This window comes from Bidens hawaiensis, unplaced genomic scaffold (genome assembly GCF_021521415.1).
Source record: "Bidens hawaiensis isolate Kalapana, Puna unplaced genomic scaffold, B.hawaiensis_p1.1 tig00028610_1, whole genome shotgun sequence".
NCBI classification, from domain to species: domain Eukaryota; kingdom Viridiplantae; phylum Streptophyta; class Magnoliopsida; order Asterales; family Asteraceae; genus Bidens; species Bidens hawaiensis.
Window position 1 is genome coordinate 124,992 of NW_027494690.1, and position 16,339 is coordinate 141,330.

The 16,339-nt window shown below is 33.0% G+C and overlaps 1 protein-coding gene and 1 pseudogene across 1 annotated transcript; one reads left to right on the forward strand and one right to left on the reverse strand.

The window, feature by feature from the left end:
* Positions 1 to 408: 408 nt before the first annotated feature.
* Positions 409 to 1,038, forward strand: LOC143577460 (21 kDa protein pseudogene; annotated as a pseudogene).
* Positions 1,039 to 8,653: 7,615 nt separating this feature from the next.
* On the reverse strand, positions 8,654 to 16,339 carry LOC143577446 (phosphoglucomutase, cytoplasmic). The gene is made up of 17 exons (XM_077061278.1): positions 16,251 to 16,339; positions 13,551 to 13,688; positions 13,232 to 13,345; positions 13,089 to 13,151; positions 12,888 to 13,007; positions 12,686 to 12,786; positions 12,548 to 12,607; positions 12,366 to 12,465; positions 11,500 to 11,654; positions 10,915 to 11,010; positions 10,746 to 10,809; positions 10,575 to 10,656; positions 10,315 to 10,490; positions 10,149 to 10,225; positions 9,929 to 10,061; positions 9,700 to 9,816; positions 8,654 to 8,914 (listed from the first exon to the last, which is right to left on the reverse strand). Exons 1-17 carry the CDS (start codon positions 16,329 to 16,331, stop codon positions 8,843 to 8,845), a joined length of 1,749 nt encoding a protein of 582 aa, XP_076917393.1. The 5' UTR covers positions 16,332 to 16,339; the 3' UTR covers positions 8,654 to 8,842.

Consider the following 16,339-nt stretch of genomic DNA (forward strand, 5'->3'; position numbering starts at 1 on the left):
TAAAAGAAAAATATATATATACAGGGCTATCTATACGCATATTGTCTAACATCTAATCCTATACCATTTCAAACGAATGTCCGAATATAAGTTGTATTGTAGTTTTGATCAAAAAGTTTCAAAGTTTGACCGCTTACCATCAGAACGGTCTTCCTAATATTGGCCATACAGCCTTCATAACAAAAAAAATTCATTTTTGACTCCCTATGGTTATAACGGCCATCTAAATATTGTCAAGCGGCTTTGTCATTGATAATTTTCAAAGTTTGACTATTTTGATTAAAACAAACGTCTGATTATTTTCTAAACGACCCTCTGACAATGTCAAATCAAAGACAACATACACTCAAACCAAAACCTCCCAAGAGACTATTTAAACCACTCCCCTCTATAAACACTTCTAAATTCACTTTCAAACCAAACCAACAAATTAAAATGAAAATCCAAACTCCCTCCATCTTTCTCTTCTTATTATCAATCACCATACTAACACTAACCACCACTAGCAACCCTCTACCACCATCCAACAACACCGATTTCATCCGTCTGAGTTGCCGAACCACCCTCTACCCTAAAACCTGCTTCACCTCCCTCTCCGGCTACTCCTCCTCCATCCAACAAGACCCCGCCCGCCTTGCCCGTGTGGCAATAGGCGTCACATTATCCAAACTCAATGTCATCACCAAATACATTTCCAACATTTCCACAACTGCTGATTACTCCAGCAGTCCCAGAGTCTCTGGCGCCGTGCATGATTGCTGCACGGTGTTTGGAGACTCAGTGGACGAGGTCCGCAGGTCCCTCCAGCAAATGAGGAAACTCAGTGGGACTGGACAGGACCTGCGGTTCCAGCTAAGTAATGTGCAAACGTGGATGAGTGCTGCTTTGACGAATGAGGACACATGTATTGACGGGTTTGAGGATTTACCCGATTGTGAAGTGAAGAAGGATGTTTGTGGTCGAGTTGTGAAGGTTAAAGAGGTGACGAGTAATGCCTTAGCGTTAGTTAATGGTTTTGCTAATACAATACAATATTGATGAACATTAATTGTTGAACACTTAACGGGTTAATTGTTAGGTTTTGCCGTTAAAAGTTTATTGTGTGAAGTGAAAGTGTGAAACATAGCGTTTGTATATTTAGCTTGAAAGGTGAGAATGTAATTAATTAAATTAGTAAATTACGATATTTTGTTTTATATGTTTTTAGTGATTGAGTAGGAAATTATTTATTTAAATGCAATTATTACATTTTAATAAATATTTAAAATGTTATATACCAAATATCAGTTGGTCCAGCGGTTGTCTCGTGACTTTCATTATCGGAGGTCTTGAGTTTGACTCTCATCTGAAGCATTTTGTTTCGTGTTGAGTGAAAGGATTTTCCCGGTTGTGACACGTTTTGTTTTCGGAAGGATGGGTGATCCCTTTGTCAATGTGGCCCGGGGTTTCCGGGCGTTTTTGTTAAAAAGTTGGAATGTTATATACAATCAAAAATTTTGATTATTGATGACAATTTCACATCATTGTTTGTCGTCAACGAGTTGTTATAAACTTATAATGCTAACTTGGAAAACAGAAATTGCAATATATATATATATGCTAGATTTTATCTCCCGTATTACGGGAGTTATTTTACATTATTCGTTTTTAATATTTATATATGTATATTTGGATTTTAATTTTATTTATTGTAAAAAGTTAATTAATATACTTGAGGTTTGATAATGAAATGGTTTCACAAATAAATGATCTATCTATAATATATATAAACGAAAACCCAAATATCCTATGTGTCGCGATGTGGTCGCTCCCCACTTTTATGGAAAGGTCTCTCATTGATTTAGCCCAAATTCATGGGTATGGGTCTTACCAAAACCAGACAGCTCTTAAACGGGTTATAACATCTCATTAAATTAAAAATTAATCTTACCAATTATTTGATATGAAAATCTTACAAAATAGAAATATACTAAAATTTAATATCCAATTTAAAAAGAAAAATATATTATATATAATTAATAAACAATTTTATAGTAAAAAACATAAGCGAGTCATGGGTCACCAAATCCAGATAGCTTTTAAACGAGTTATAACATATCATTTATTTATAAAACCCTTTCATCATCAAACCTAAGTATATTATTAACTTTCTTACAATAAAGAAAATTAAAATCCAAAAGGTAAATATTAAAAAACGAAAAATATAAAACAACCATTCTCTCAAGCCATCAGATTACTTTATTTGTAAATGAAGGCTTATCACGCATTTGACCCGAATTTACGGGTAAAGGTCTCACCAAACCCAAATAGCTCTTAAACGGGTTATAACATCTCATTATATTAAAAATAATCCCATCAAATATTTGATATGAAAATCCTATAAAATAGGAATATACTAAAAATTAATATCCTATTTTATTTAAAAAAATATATTATTTATAATTAATAAACAATTTTATAGGATTTTCATATCAAATATTTGATGAGATTATTTTTTAATATAATGAGATGTTATAACCCGTTTAAGAGCTATCTGGGTTTGATGAGACCTTTACCCATGAATTCGAGTCAAATGCGTAAGAATCCTTCATTTACAAATAAAGTAATCTGATTGCTTGAGAGAATGGTTGTTTTACATTTTTCATTTTTTAATATTTATTTTTTGGATTTTAATTTTCTTTATTGTAAGAAAGTTAATAATATACTTAAGTTTGATGATGAAAGGGTTTTATAAATAAATGATATGTTATAACCTGGTTAAAAGCTATCTGGATTTGGTGACCCATGACCCGCTTATGTTTTTTACTATAAAATTGTTTATTAATTATAAACAATATCTTTTTCTTTTTAAATTGGATATTAAATTTTAGTATATTCCTATTTTTATAGGATTTTTATATCAAATAATTGGTAAGATTAATTTTTAATTTAATGAGATGTTATAACCCGTTTAAGAGCTATCTGGTTCTGGTAAGACTCATACCCACGAATTTGGGTTAAATCAACGAGAGGCCTCCATTTAAAAATCAAGCAATCTGATGGCATCCATAAAAGAGGGGAGCGACCACATCGCGACACATAGGATTTTTGGGTTTTCGTTTATATATATTGTAGATATATAGGGTAAGGTTAAAATGAAAACTCACTTGAGTTGTGAAAAACCCGCGAAAACCCTATGTAACATCGTTTTTTTTTTGTTACATGTAATATATGTTGTAACATTTAATACAAAACATCAAACAAAAATATGTTTTGCTATTTTTTAACATTTTTTTACTAAATTTTATATATGTTTTCAGGAGAGAGAAAAAGTTATATTAATATTTACATTTTTTATTCACTTTAATTGTTGACCACAAGATTTAAACACTAATTAAAAACATGTGGTTGAGAATGAGTTTCTAGAGTTTTCACAACTCAAGTGGATTTTCATTTTATACTTAGCCTATATATGTGTGTGTGTGTGTGTGTGTGTGTAAAACGTCGTCTTTCGTTTATCTTATTAACACTACTCTTTAAGCTAATTCATACCTGACAAATATTATATGAGAAAAAAATATTGTTACGAATGTAACTATTACTGGCTAAAAACTGTTAAATTTCCTAATAAAGATCAATTTTCGGGTTGGAGCGGTTCTAATTAGTTTGGTTCAAACGAAAACCAAAATTTTAATTTGAATCGTTTTAATCGGTTTCAATTCAATTCAATAGGATTTAAACAAAATATCAACACTCCTAAGTTTTAAGGTTTAGAATCAGTATGTTTAAACAAGTTTGAATACGTATAATAGGTCCAATGTAGGTCACATCTACATCAATGCCTCTTCAACATCAAGCTCTATACTTTGTTTTAAGACTATACATACTGGAGGTTTGGAGACGTTATCTTATGCTGATGTGACTTTCATATCATAGTTGACCTCCATTACACCTAATCTTGAGGCTATACGTACTGGAGCTTTTGAAGCGTTATCTTATGCTGATGTGGCTTCCATATCATAGTTGAACTCCATTACACCTAATCTTGATTAGCGGCCATCACCATTTTCCGCCAAGACGCCCTGCTTGCGGTGCACACATATAATGTATATATGTGTGAACCCTCGGGTGGGCAAAAGTGAAATTGCACTAATTTTGACATTATTTTGCTTAGTTCGTGAAAATAATGTTAAAAGTGGCGGAAGGTTAATCAGGCATCATGTGGTGGCGTTGATAGCCGAAAGACAAGGGTACATGCACCAATCGGTCGGTGTCCCGATGGTTAGGTGTCATGTGTCTTGTGTCCAAGGCTTGATGCAAAACTACTATCGAGCCGAGGGTCTCACCGGAAGCAGTCTCTCTATCCCTATGGGGTAGAGGTAAGGCTGTCTACATCTTACCCTCCACAGACCCTACCATAGCTTTGCTATTGGTGGGATATATTGAGTACGATGATGATGATGATGATGATGATGATGATGACGACCATTTTCCGCCAAGGAGTAAACGGCGCCAGCATGTAAATGAAATTAATACCTCATCTCTCATCATATATTTAATTGCTTATTCTAAAGATTATGAGTTAGCAATATTACATATTTTTTAATTTCAAACTATATAAAATAAACTCTATTTTTCTTTCAAAGTAAATAAAATTGATAACCTACAACCCTTAAACTGTAAATACTAACAAAATTTAAATTTACCGTTGGTGATCAGTTGCTCTAAAAAACATGTTTACTTTGATTAAATGTTCCGGTATATATTTTATTGTGTTGTTTTATTATTTAAATTATTATGTTTATTGAATAATAAATATTAAGTAAATAAGAAAATGGAGTAATAAATAAATTAGTTAAAACCATCACACCTGATTAAGGGAGTCTTTACTAAATTCATTTTTACTCATGTGACGCTAACATGGCATTCTAACTATAAAATTAGTTAAAACCACTACACATACTTTAATAAACTTCATTAATTTTATTATCTCTTAGAATAATTTGAGATCCTTGTGGGCCAAAAGTAGTAAATTATGTCACTATGTACTTTATGTTTTTTCATTACTTTTACTTGTCTTTTATAAATTTTCAATTGATTTTGTTTCAAAAGTTACAACCCTACATGTCCCATGTCAACGCATTTCAAACCCAATTAAACATTCATTAATATTCAACAAAAACCACTAAATGAAGAGAGTAATATATGATATTACAAAACATAACTTTATATGTATTGAATATTAGTCTTTAAGTAAATTTATGTTATTTGATTTTTTAACGGAACAAATCCTTCAAATAGGCTGCTGGTTTAATTCACCACATTGGGGTACACTCATCTTTCAATCCGAGGAAAACCCTTACCTTATAAGGCAAATGCCATGAACACTCGCCCGAAGGCACGACAGTGTAGTGAACGCCACTTACTCGCCTAGTCTCTCATCATCACCCTGATCTCTCTAAAATTAAATATGGAGGACAGGAATCGAACTTGGGTCACACAAAACATCAAATCTCTCACTTACCATTCTACCACAAAAACATTGGCAAATGTATGTTATTTGATAAACTTGATAATCTTTTGATTTGTTAGGAATTTTTTATTTTTTAGTTTTTTGCTTTTATTTTTTGCTTTTGTGAGTCTTTGTTATACCAACTACTAATGGTCAATGTTATATAGGGCTTGTACCATATAATCCCTTTTATCCTTTGGAACTAAGGAGACTAATACATATACGTTTCAGAATCAAATACAAATTATTCTTAACATGAAAACAGTAAGAATCAATTTGCTGTTATTATTAGGTTTACTTTTATAAGTGTTTGATTTTATGTCTGTATTTGCTGATTTTCAATTATGAGACTTTATAAGTATTTGTTGATTTTAATTTTGTTGTTATTTTAGGTTTTTCTTATGTTATTATAAGTATTTGTTGTTTTTATTATGTTGCTAATTTTGATTCTTTTGTTGTTATTATAAGGGTTAATTTTTTCTTTGTTATTATAAAACATTGTTTATGTAAGTTGGTATTGTAGTTGGTATTGTTTCCTACGTTCTCATTTTTGGTAAATTGATATTGTTTCCTATGGTTCTCATGTTAAGATGATTTTGTCGTATATGAACCTTCCCTATACATACACATAAACCACTAAGCCAAAGTGTAGTTTGCATTATAATTAATAAAGGTTAGTCAAGTTATGGGCGAGCATGGGTGAGTTAGTTTACAACATTATTTAGCTGGTATCAATTATGCATATATAAAAAAGATAAAAGTAAAAGGATGATCAATTCCTATGATCAATTCCTATAAATGATACCCATTTGTCTCTTAAAGTGTTATCATACTTATCATTACACTGTGTAATATTACTAAAAGCATATCCATTGATTTAGCTACATGATATCTAACATAATGATATCATTTTAGTTTTAAACTTTACATTCTTATATTAATTTTATTAAGCTAGCTAGGAGTTTGTTTGCCGTCTCACATCCAAAGAAATTCAGCAAGTCTTTTTTTATGACGTTTTAAAAGACAGTTTATTTTATTTTGACACTCCTCATTTTTAACAGACTTTTTTCTTCTAACATAACTTGAATCAACTAATGTATCTCATTATGTTTAATGTACATTTGTTTTGAAGTTTATTGTGTATTGCTTATACTTAGATCTATAATATTTATTTGTAAGAATCTTTGTTAGGCCTATCCAATAAATAAAAATGTAAATCTAATCTTGGAGGTTTGGTTGTAACTTGTAAGGTGTTGCATGCCATTTAGAATCACTTATTTAGTCACGCATCCTTAATTTGTGTACCTAACAAGAACAACTTACTTTCTTTTAAAAAAAGTTGGGGATATGCTTATTTATCATTTGATTTCCTTTATTTATTTATTTATTTATTTATTTATTTATTTTATCTCATTAGCATATTGCATCATAGATTTTTCTTAAGAGTGTTTGGGATTCCAAATTTAATTTGAAAAGGCCTTTTTGTGATAAGTTAAAAAGGACTTATGACTTTTTTATGAAGGAGTTTCTAAAAAAGTGTTTGGATTAACTTATAAGCCAATAAGTCAATAAGTTGTTTTTTTAAAAAGTGTTTGGTTTAGCTTATTGATGCAAGAGTGTAATGGTTAAAGAGAGTTAGGTGGAATGGAAGGGTGTAATGGGTATTCCAAATCTATAAGTTGATAAGTTACCAAATCTTAACTTATTGAAAACCCCCTTATTTATCTTGCTGATAAGGAGAAAGGTAAAAGTTGTGTGTTCCCAAACACTTTATAAACATAAAAATGACTTATTAAACACATCCTAAGAATTTTGTGACATGGATCATTGTTACGGCATCAAATCAATAACCGAAGAGACACCATCTTGTAAGATTAAACACGTGACAGTTTACTCTTAAGTTTAAAAAAAGATTCAAACCAAAATTTCTTTTGACTCGAGAAACACTCAGACTTATACGAGGGAATTAGTGCTAACGGACTTTAAACTATTGTTAGCACGACTCTACATAACATTTTAACTAACGCTACTTAACCATGACAAGATAGTCTAGTAGTAAGGCACCTGAATGATATCCAAAGGTCCCAGTCCCAGGTTCAAACATTCCCTAAGTAAACATCTTAAATGACAATCACCGTTGAAACAAAAACTAAGGTTACTTTTTCATTATATATTTGTCATTATTTTATATTTAATTGGTAATATCATATACTAGTTGAGTTGGACAGCAATACACCCTTCAATCCTTCATGGGTGTTAATCTTATAGATTTATATAAAAATAAAATATATTTTTATGAAAGTGATGGGAATAATAAAAGCACAAAAGAGGGTTTTTAGGGGAAGGTTTTGGGGATTGAGATGAAGACAATTGAAATTATGGAGGGTAGTGTGTTGTTATGAACTTGTGATCAATTTATTGGAGGATTGAACTAGACAAATTGTCATTTTTATGAAGTCTTATTTTGTTTCTCCTCATGGATTGACAATGACATTCTATCATTCATATTTTATCATTGAACTTGTAAATACAGTTTCTTAATCAACAAATACGATCACAAAATTAATAATATAATTGTAGTTGTGGATTCATATAATTAACAAAGGGGACAATAAGTTCATTAGAAGTGTTCATTAACCGTTTTAACTTATCAAACTATACAAACTTTTAGGCTCGTCTCAATCTTTTTGAGGTCTCTAGCACATAAACAAGGTTCTTTTCATAAGAAATTGTTTTCGAGAAACTTCTTGAAGCTCCCGTGTCATCTTTGTGTATACATAATTATAAAACGCTAACCTTATCGTCAAACAATCTTAAAACCAAACTTGATTATATATAATTTGTTACTTTTTAGAACTTGGGGGCTCCATAGAAGTGAGGGCCTAAGTCATTGTTTTATTTCACTTCCGCTTGAAGCACCCCTGCAAACTAAATAACTTGGCCACTCTAGCCGATCTGAAATTCAAACAGTTCGTTTCACTCTTGACGATTTGATGGTTCCATTTGATTTGAGATTCAGACGGCTAGTTCACAGTTGACGGTTTAACTGTTTGGTTAACCTAGTCATGTAAAACAAACTGGTGATTTAACCAAACAACACATGCAACACCAGATACCAAATTCCTTAACAGTAATTATTTGCCGTGCCTCTTATGCAATAAAAAGCCGATAATTTCATGACATTGTTGGTAAATGCTCTCAAGATACAACTGACTTATTAAGGAAGCAAAACTTTGTAAATCATGAAACATTCAACGGGCATGACAAGCCATGCAGAAAAAACTAAACTTTAAACACAAAATACATTCATTGTAGACAGCGACAATAGCAGTAGCATGTGCAAGTAGTTGTTTATGTAATAACGGTGGGGGCGGAACGACCTGTGAACTCTTGCATCTTTGACAGCTTTAGTGCCACTTCCACCTGTCGCGAACACATGACTGCAAGTTAGTAATTTTACAACACAAAACACACCTTATTGGTCAATCCTAGGTTCGCAGAGACATGCTTCTTGACCATAAAAACGGCTATTAAACGGGTCATGCTCATGGGTTGGAAGACTGAACCCGACACGAACCTAGAAACTGTGTCAAAAGTCAAAACACATGAACCTATATGGCACGAGTATTCACGGGTTGACACAAACACCATCAGTTTAACCCGAAACAAATATGCAAATACTTTCTATTTTTAAACAATTATGTCTCCAACCTGAACCCGACACGAACCCGAAAACTGTGTCAAAAGTCAAAACACATGAACCTTTATGGCACGAGTATTCGCGGGTTGACACAAACACAACCAGTTTAACCCGAAACAAATATGCAAATACTTTCTATTTTTTAAGCAATTATGTTTAAACTATGCTTATTTATATTTGAACATTTAAATTTTGGCATAAAAAGAACCTAAATATTTAAACTTATTGCATTAAAAAACGTCAAAAATCACATAAACAGACTAAACGGGTCCAACTCGTGAACCAGTCAGGTTGACAAATATACGACCCATTTAGCTAAACGTGTTCTCGGGTTCGACCCAATACTGAGCCAAACACGCTTAGACTAAATCGAAACCTGCAAGTTTCGTGTTAGGTCCGTGTGATGTTATGAATTCACACCCATGATTATAAATCAAACCCACATCACAATTTCATGTTTCCATTATACAGAACTAAAAATAAAAAATAATCAAATGAGATGATTTACCAGAGGAGCAAGTGCTTCTTGAGAATCTCTTCCGGTTTTTGACGAATCTTTTTCATATTGCTCAATGTAAAGACGAATAGTGGCACCTTCTGACCCGGTGCCAGACAAACGGAAAACCTACAACACACATTTACACGCAAACAGATCAGTTTCAAAAGTTCTACTTACCTACTTTCTGTTTTTTTAACCTTTCAACTTTATTTACTAAACACAATGATAACAAACTCACCAAACGTGACCCGTCCTCAAATAAATAGCGGATTCCCTGATTCTTAGAGATTGAACCATCAACTGGATCTTTATATTCAAATTCATCAGCACTTGCAACATTTGTCACATCAGATCTTATTCCCTTAATGGTTCTGCATAAGATAAATAATTGCAATTTATCATGAGATAAAAAAAAGTAAATAAAAATAAAATATATCTAGATGAAATCAAGAATTTACGAGTTAACATCGCTAATAGAAGATTGCAACTTGACCAAGTGAGCCATTAGTTCTTTTGCAGCACCCGCATCGACATTCTTGACAAAAGCAAAAGTATTCTCGTCAATGAGGCTTTATGTTTTTACTTTTTTTATATAAAATTGAGAATTAAGTTATTATAAAATACCTCATAATCGTAACGAGTATAATAATGGCGTCCAAAGGTAGCCCAATGCTTTTGCACAATGTCTTCAACGGTCACAAGATTCCCACCGTTGAGGTTGTCCTTGTTTTTATGAGCAAGAATGGACAACCAAGCCAAGACAGCCCAGATTCCATCCTTCTCACGGATATGGTCCGATCCTATAATAATTAAAAAATGCATATATGTTATAATATATTAGAATACACAAAAAAAAACAAAAAAATTTATTAAAAAACTTTTACCGGTTCCGAAACTTTCTTCACCACAAACTGAACATAATCCAGCATCCATCAAGTTACCAAAGAATTTCCAGCCAGTTGGTACCTGATAAAAATAAGGAGCGACTTTAAATTTCTGAAGATGGTCTAAACGGTAGTTATGACCTTATAATAATATTGTATGTGTATAAGTACCTCAAAAAACTTCAAGTTCAAACTTTTGGCTACAACATCAAGAGCAGCTGATGTTGGCATGCTCCTACAAACAGAGAAATCACAGTAACAAATCAAATTGAGTTAAGAAAAGAAACTGACGCATGCAACCATATGAAGACTTAAGCCACTTTATAAGATAAACAGTAACCTGGCAACACCCTTTAATCCAGATGAAAAGTAGGGAATAGATTCAACTGCATTGGCGGCAATGATAGCAACAGAATCAGATGGTGTCACAAAAAACCTGAAACCGTAAAACAAATATTTACCAATTAGAACCTTCCAATAGGTACGCCCTGCTTGCGGTGCGCACATATAATGTATATATGTGTGAACCCTTGGGTGGGCAAAAGTAAAATTGCACTAATTTTGACGTTATTTTACTAATCACGTGAAAATAACGTTAAAAGTGGCGGAAGGTTAATCAGGCATCATGTGGTGGCGTTGATAGCCGAAAGACAAGGGCACATGCACCAATCAGCCGGTGTCCCGATGATTGAGTGTTATGTGTCTTATGTCCAAGGCTTGATTCAAAACTACTATCGAGCCGGGGGTCTCACCGGAAGCAGCCTCTCTATCCCTATGGGATAGAGGTAAGGCTGTCTACATCTTACCCTCCTCAGACCCTACCATAACATTGCTATTGGTGGGATATACTGAGTACGATGATGATGATGAACCTTCCAATAGGTAACTATAGTTATTCAAATCAAACTTAAATAAAGGTTTTTACCTTTTACCAAGGATCATGTTCCTATCAGCATCACCATCAGCAGCAGCGCCAAATTCTGGTGGGTTACTATCATGGGTTTTACCCAAACCCATTCTTGCCACCAACTCTTTTGCATAGGTAAGGTTGGGATCAGGATGTCCACCACCAAAGTCTTCCTGCTTGCATAATAAAGGATCAGTTAGAAAAACAAATACGATAAAAGTATAGACTGCATTTTCCCATGCCCGATAGCCGCTTAGCTACAATCAGAGGTGACAAGTCGGGCATGGGAAATTGGATCAAAACAGGCAGAGTTGGATTCACCCACAAGCACTTTTTTTACATTATTTGAAAAATCACTTACGACAATAAGTTTTGACATATGTGTTTAAAGGACAGGTAATAGTGGGGGTGAGGTGACTAAAGATGACAAGATGGTCAAGTTTAAATCACTCAACCAGTTCCCCTGATAGTGGCTTAGCTACAATCAAAGATGACAAGATGGGCATGGCCAGGATGGGTAACAAGTCAGAACGGGTTTCAGGTTGAAACATATAATTTTTAGCATGGGTCAAAACAGCCAGAGTTGGATTGACTCACAAGCATTGTCTATATTTTGTTTTAACTATCTTGCACTAAATATTACTGATGCATGTACTAAAAAGACATGTTAACAAGAATAATATAAATTTTTGATTCAAAAAGCCATTTCGAATGCTGTAAGCATTCAATAGACTTTTGGCGACTTTCGGTCGTACGAGTGGTTCCCCTAATGTGACTCACTTTGAGAAAAAAACACAGCACTCTCTTTCATAAGTAACTAGGTCAATGCCACTTTTAACTAAAACTAAAGAACAAATGAGATGGATTAGTTGAGCAGAAATAACCTTGGGAACACAGTTCAATAATGAGCTTTCTTGTGCACCAAGCTCTTCAACAAATATACGTTTGGCATAAGCACCGCCAACTCCATGAAGCGCATCAAAGCTGTTAAGACAATTTTGCAAAAGCACAATCAGTCAAAGGAATCAATGATAGCACAAAATGATGGAAAAGAGAGAGTACACACCAAAAAGTAAATTGTGGAGATGTGACCAGCTTTTTGATGGACTGGAAATCAAAGATCGATCTGGAAAGAAGTCACTAAAACTATTAGTGGCATGCAACAATGATGTCTAATTCAATTTTTTTGGGAAAGCAAACATACTTCAGCAATTTCACATAGTCGGTTGCCGAGTCAAAAACATCAACATCAAATTGACCATCAGGTCCCGAAAAGGTTGAAATCCCAATTGCTGAGATGTCCACCTGCGCACACATTTCAAGTATACGATCAAAATGATGCATGTATAATACTAAGATATAACTTTCCTTGTAAGTTTAATATAGCTTGAGGATTCAGGCATTACATCAGGTAGGCCTTCTGCAATAAAATACTCCTTAATTGTTTTAGTGTTCTCAAAGATTTTATCAGTAATTCCTTCAGGTGCGGGTCCACCATTTCCCATGTTGTACTTAATTCCAAAATCCTGAAAAATGAACACAAAAATATAAGTTCCGCTACTTTTAACAATTTTAGAGTTTTGATGTTCTTAAAAGACACAAAATACCTCATTGGGACCACCTGGGTTGTGACTAGCTGTCAAAATAAATGCACCGTTTGCTTTGGAACCCTAGAATATTTAAAGAAAACTAAGATTAAGCTAATCTTCACTTTTAACAGCAAAGAGAAAGTTAAAACAGATAAACTTACATCAGCGCCTACTCGTTCACGAACAACTGCTGAAACAGCAGGTGTAGATAAAAGTCCATTTTGACCAATCCAAACACGTCTTACACCATTTGCAGCAGCCATTTTCATTATAATCTGCAGTTTTTGAAATAAACCATGTTCCTTCATTGTTATAGCTAGAACATTACCATTTCTCGTCAAATTGAACAAGAGTATATTTAGTTGTTCTCACTTGCTAAATAAAATAAAAGCATTTCCATGTGTACTGAATAGATAACTTCATATTGGCATTAGATAATAATTTTATAATTAAGTTAACTAAAAAGGTTGATATAAGTACCTGGATAGCATCTTTTGAGAAGTAACGTCCATCACCAGAAACAACAAGAGTAGAACCTTTAACTTTCTCTGCGGTAAGGGCGTTAAAGGTCGATTGAACAAAATTGTGCAAGTAATGGGGTTGAGTGAACACTTTAACCTGAAAATTTTCAGATAAATAAAGTCAGTTTGCTGTTAAGATAAAACAATGCATCCGTCAATGGAGGCTTTCTTGCAAGCAACAGTGTCATATGAAAATAAAAAAGAAAATACCATTATTTATATTTAGTTTTGTGGCTTTATTTGAGAAAGAAATCATAATATGAATTTTACAAGTATTTTGTAGGTACAAAATATGTCTGTTCACTAAAAGTTTTTTATACTTTTTAATTTCTTTTATAAAGATTTAAGCAAAATTATTAACTACAAAACAAAAATTATATGAGTATTACTATGTGATTAACGTATATGCAAAATTAACATATAAATATGAATGCTAAAAAAATAAAAATAAAAAACCAGCAACACAAACTTGCTAGCTGGATTGAACCGTTGACACTAACCATTCTCAGTTAGCCAAATCAAATAAAATATTGTTTGTGCTCATGAACCGTTTGCTTGTCGAATAAAAGCTTAACGAACGAACATAAACAAGGCCTTGTCCGGTTCGGTTCATTTACAGCTCTAATAAGGTAGTAATTTGTACCAATAAAATACAAGCACATAATCCAGCAACACAAACTTGCTAGCCGGATTGAACCGTTGACACTAACCATTCTCAGTTAGCCAAATCAAATAAAAGATTGTTTGTGTTCATAAACCATTTGCTTGTCTGATAAAAGCTTAACGAGCATACATGAACAAGGCCTTGTCCAGTTCGGTTCAGTTAGTTTACAGCTCTAACAAGGTAGTCATTTGTACCAATAAAATACAAGCACATAATTAGGTCATTCCAAATTTCAATTGGAAACTAAACCAAATTTGCCTAATTTTAACCTAAAACACAAAATCAATGCTCAAACACAGGCAGCACACACCATACCATCATCATGTAAAACACTAAAACGTGCAATAGATCTGTGCACTATAACTGACATCGATACAGAAGAATCACAAATACACAAACTGAAACTAACATAATCACAATAACAATCCAATCTCACTCTAATCAAACATACGCATCACCATAACTAACAGCAGCATTGATCAATACTAAATCACGCAACAGATCTACACAAATCAAAACCTAATTACTTACATACCAGAACTCAAGTACACGATTCAAAAACTGAAACTAACATAATCACAATACCAATCAACTCTCACTCTAATCAACCATAAGAATGAGTGAACGACAAATCAAACATAACTAATATCAGTATTAATCAATACTAAACCAAAACCTAATCATTTAAACCGAAAGATAATCACAATAACAATCCGATCTCACTGTAATCAAAGCATACGAATCAACCATAACTAATAGCAGCATTAATCAATACCTAATCATGCAACAGATCTACAAAATTCAAAACCTAATAAATAACACACCACCAGATTACCGCAACAACAATCCGATCTCACTCCAATCACGCATATGAATCACACACAACTAATATCAGCATTAATCAATATCAAATCATGCAACAGATCTACAAAATTCAAAACCTACATACTTAAATACCAGAACTCAAGTACACGATTCAAAAACTGAAACTAACATAATCACAATAACAATCAAATCTCACTCTAATCAACCATACGAATGAGTGAATCAAACATAACTAATATCAGCATTAATCAATACTAAACCAAAACCTAATCATTTAAACCAAAACATAATCACAATAACAATCTGATCTCACTTTAATCAAAGCATACGAATCAACCATAACTAATAACAGCATTAATCAATACCTAATCATGCAACAAATCTACAAAACTCAAAACCTAATCAATAAAACACCACAACGTTACCGAAACAACAATCCGATCTCACTCTAATCAAAACATACGAATCACACACAACTAATATCAGCATTAATCAACATCAAATCATGCAGCAGATCTACAAAATTCAAAACCTACTTACTTAAATACCAGAACTCAAGTACACGATTCGAAAACTGAAACTAACATAATCACAATAACAATCCGATATCACTCTAATGAACCATACGAACGAGTGAATGACGAATCAAACACAACTAATATCAGCATTAATCAATCCTAAATCATGCAATAGATCTACAAAATTCAAAACCTAATCATTTAAACCCCAGATTAACCGACCTCAAACACGCAATACGAAAACTGAAACTAACATAACCACTAACAATAATCCGATCTCACTCTAATCAAACACAACTAATATCAGCATTAATCAACACTAAATCATGCCACAGATCTACAAAAAACCGCAGCCTAATCATTTAAACACCAGATTACCAGTAAAACTAACATAACCACTAACAACAATCCGATTTCACTCTAATCAAACACAACTAATATCAGCATTAATCAACACTAAATCATGCCACAGATCTACAAAAAACCGAAACCTAATCATCTAAACATCAGATTACCAGTGAAACTAACATAATCACAATAACAATCCGATCTCACTCCAATACTAAATCATGTAACAGATCTACACAAATTAAAACCTAATTACTTAAAATAACAAAGCGTATATTAATTAATTATTAAGAAATTATTAAACCTTCTTCCTGAGTCCAGATGTGCCAGGCTTCTGGCCTTCAATCGGAGCCGATTCGACGCGATTAACCGTAAAATTCGCCATCACTGAAG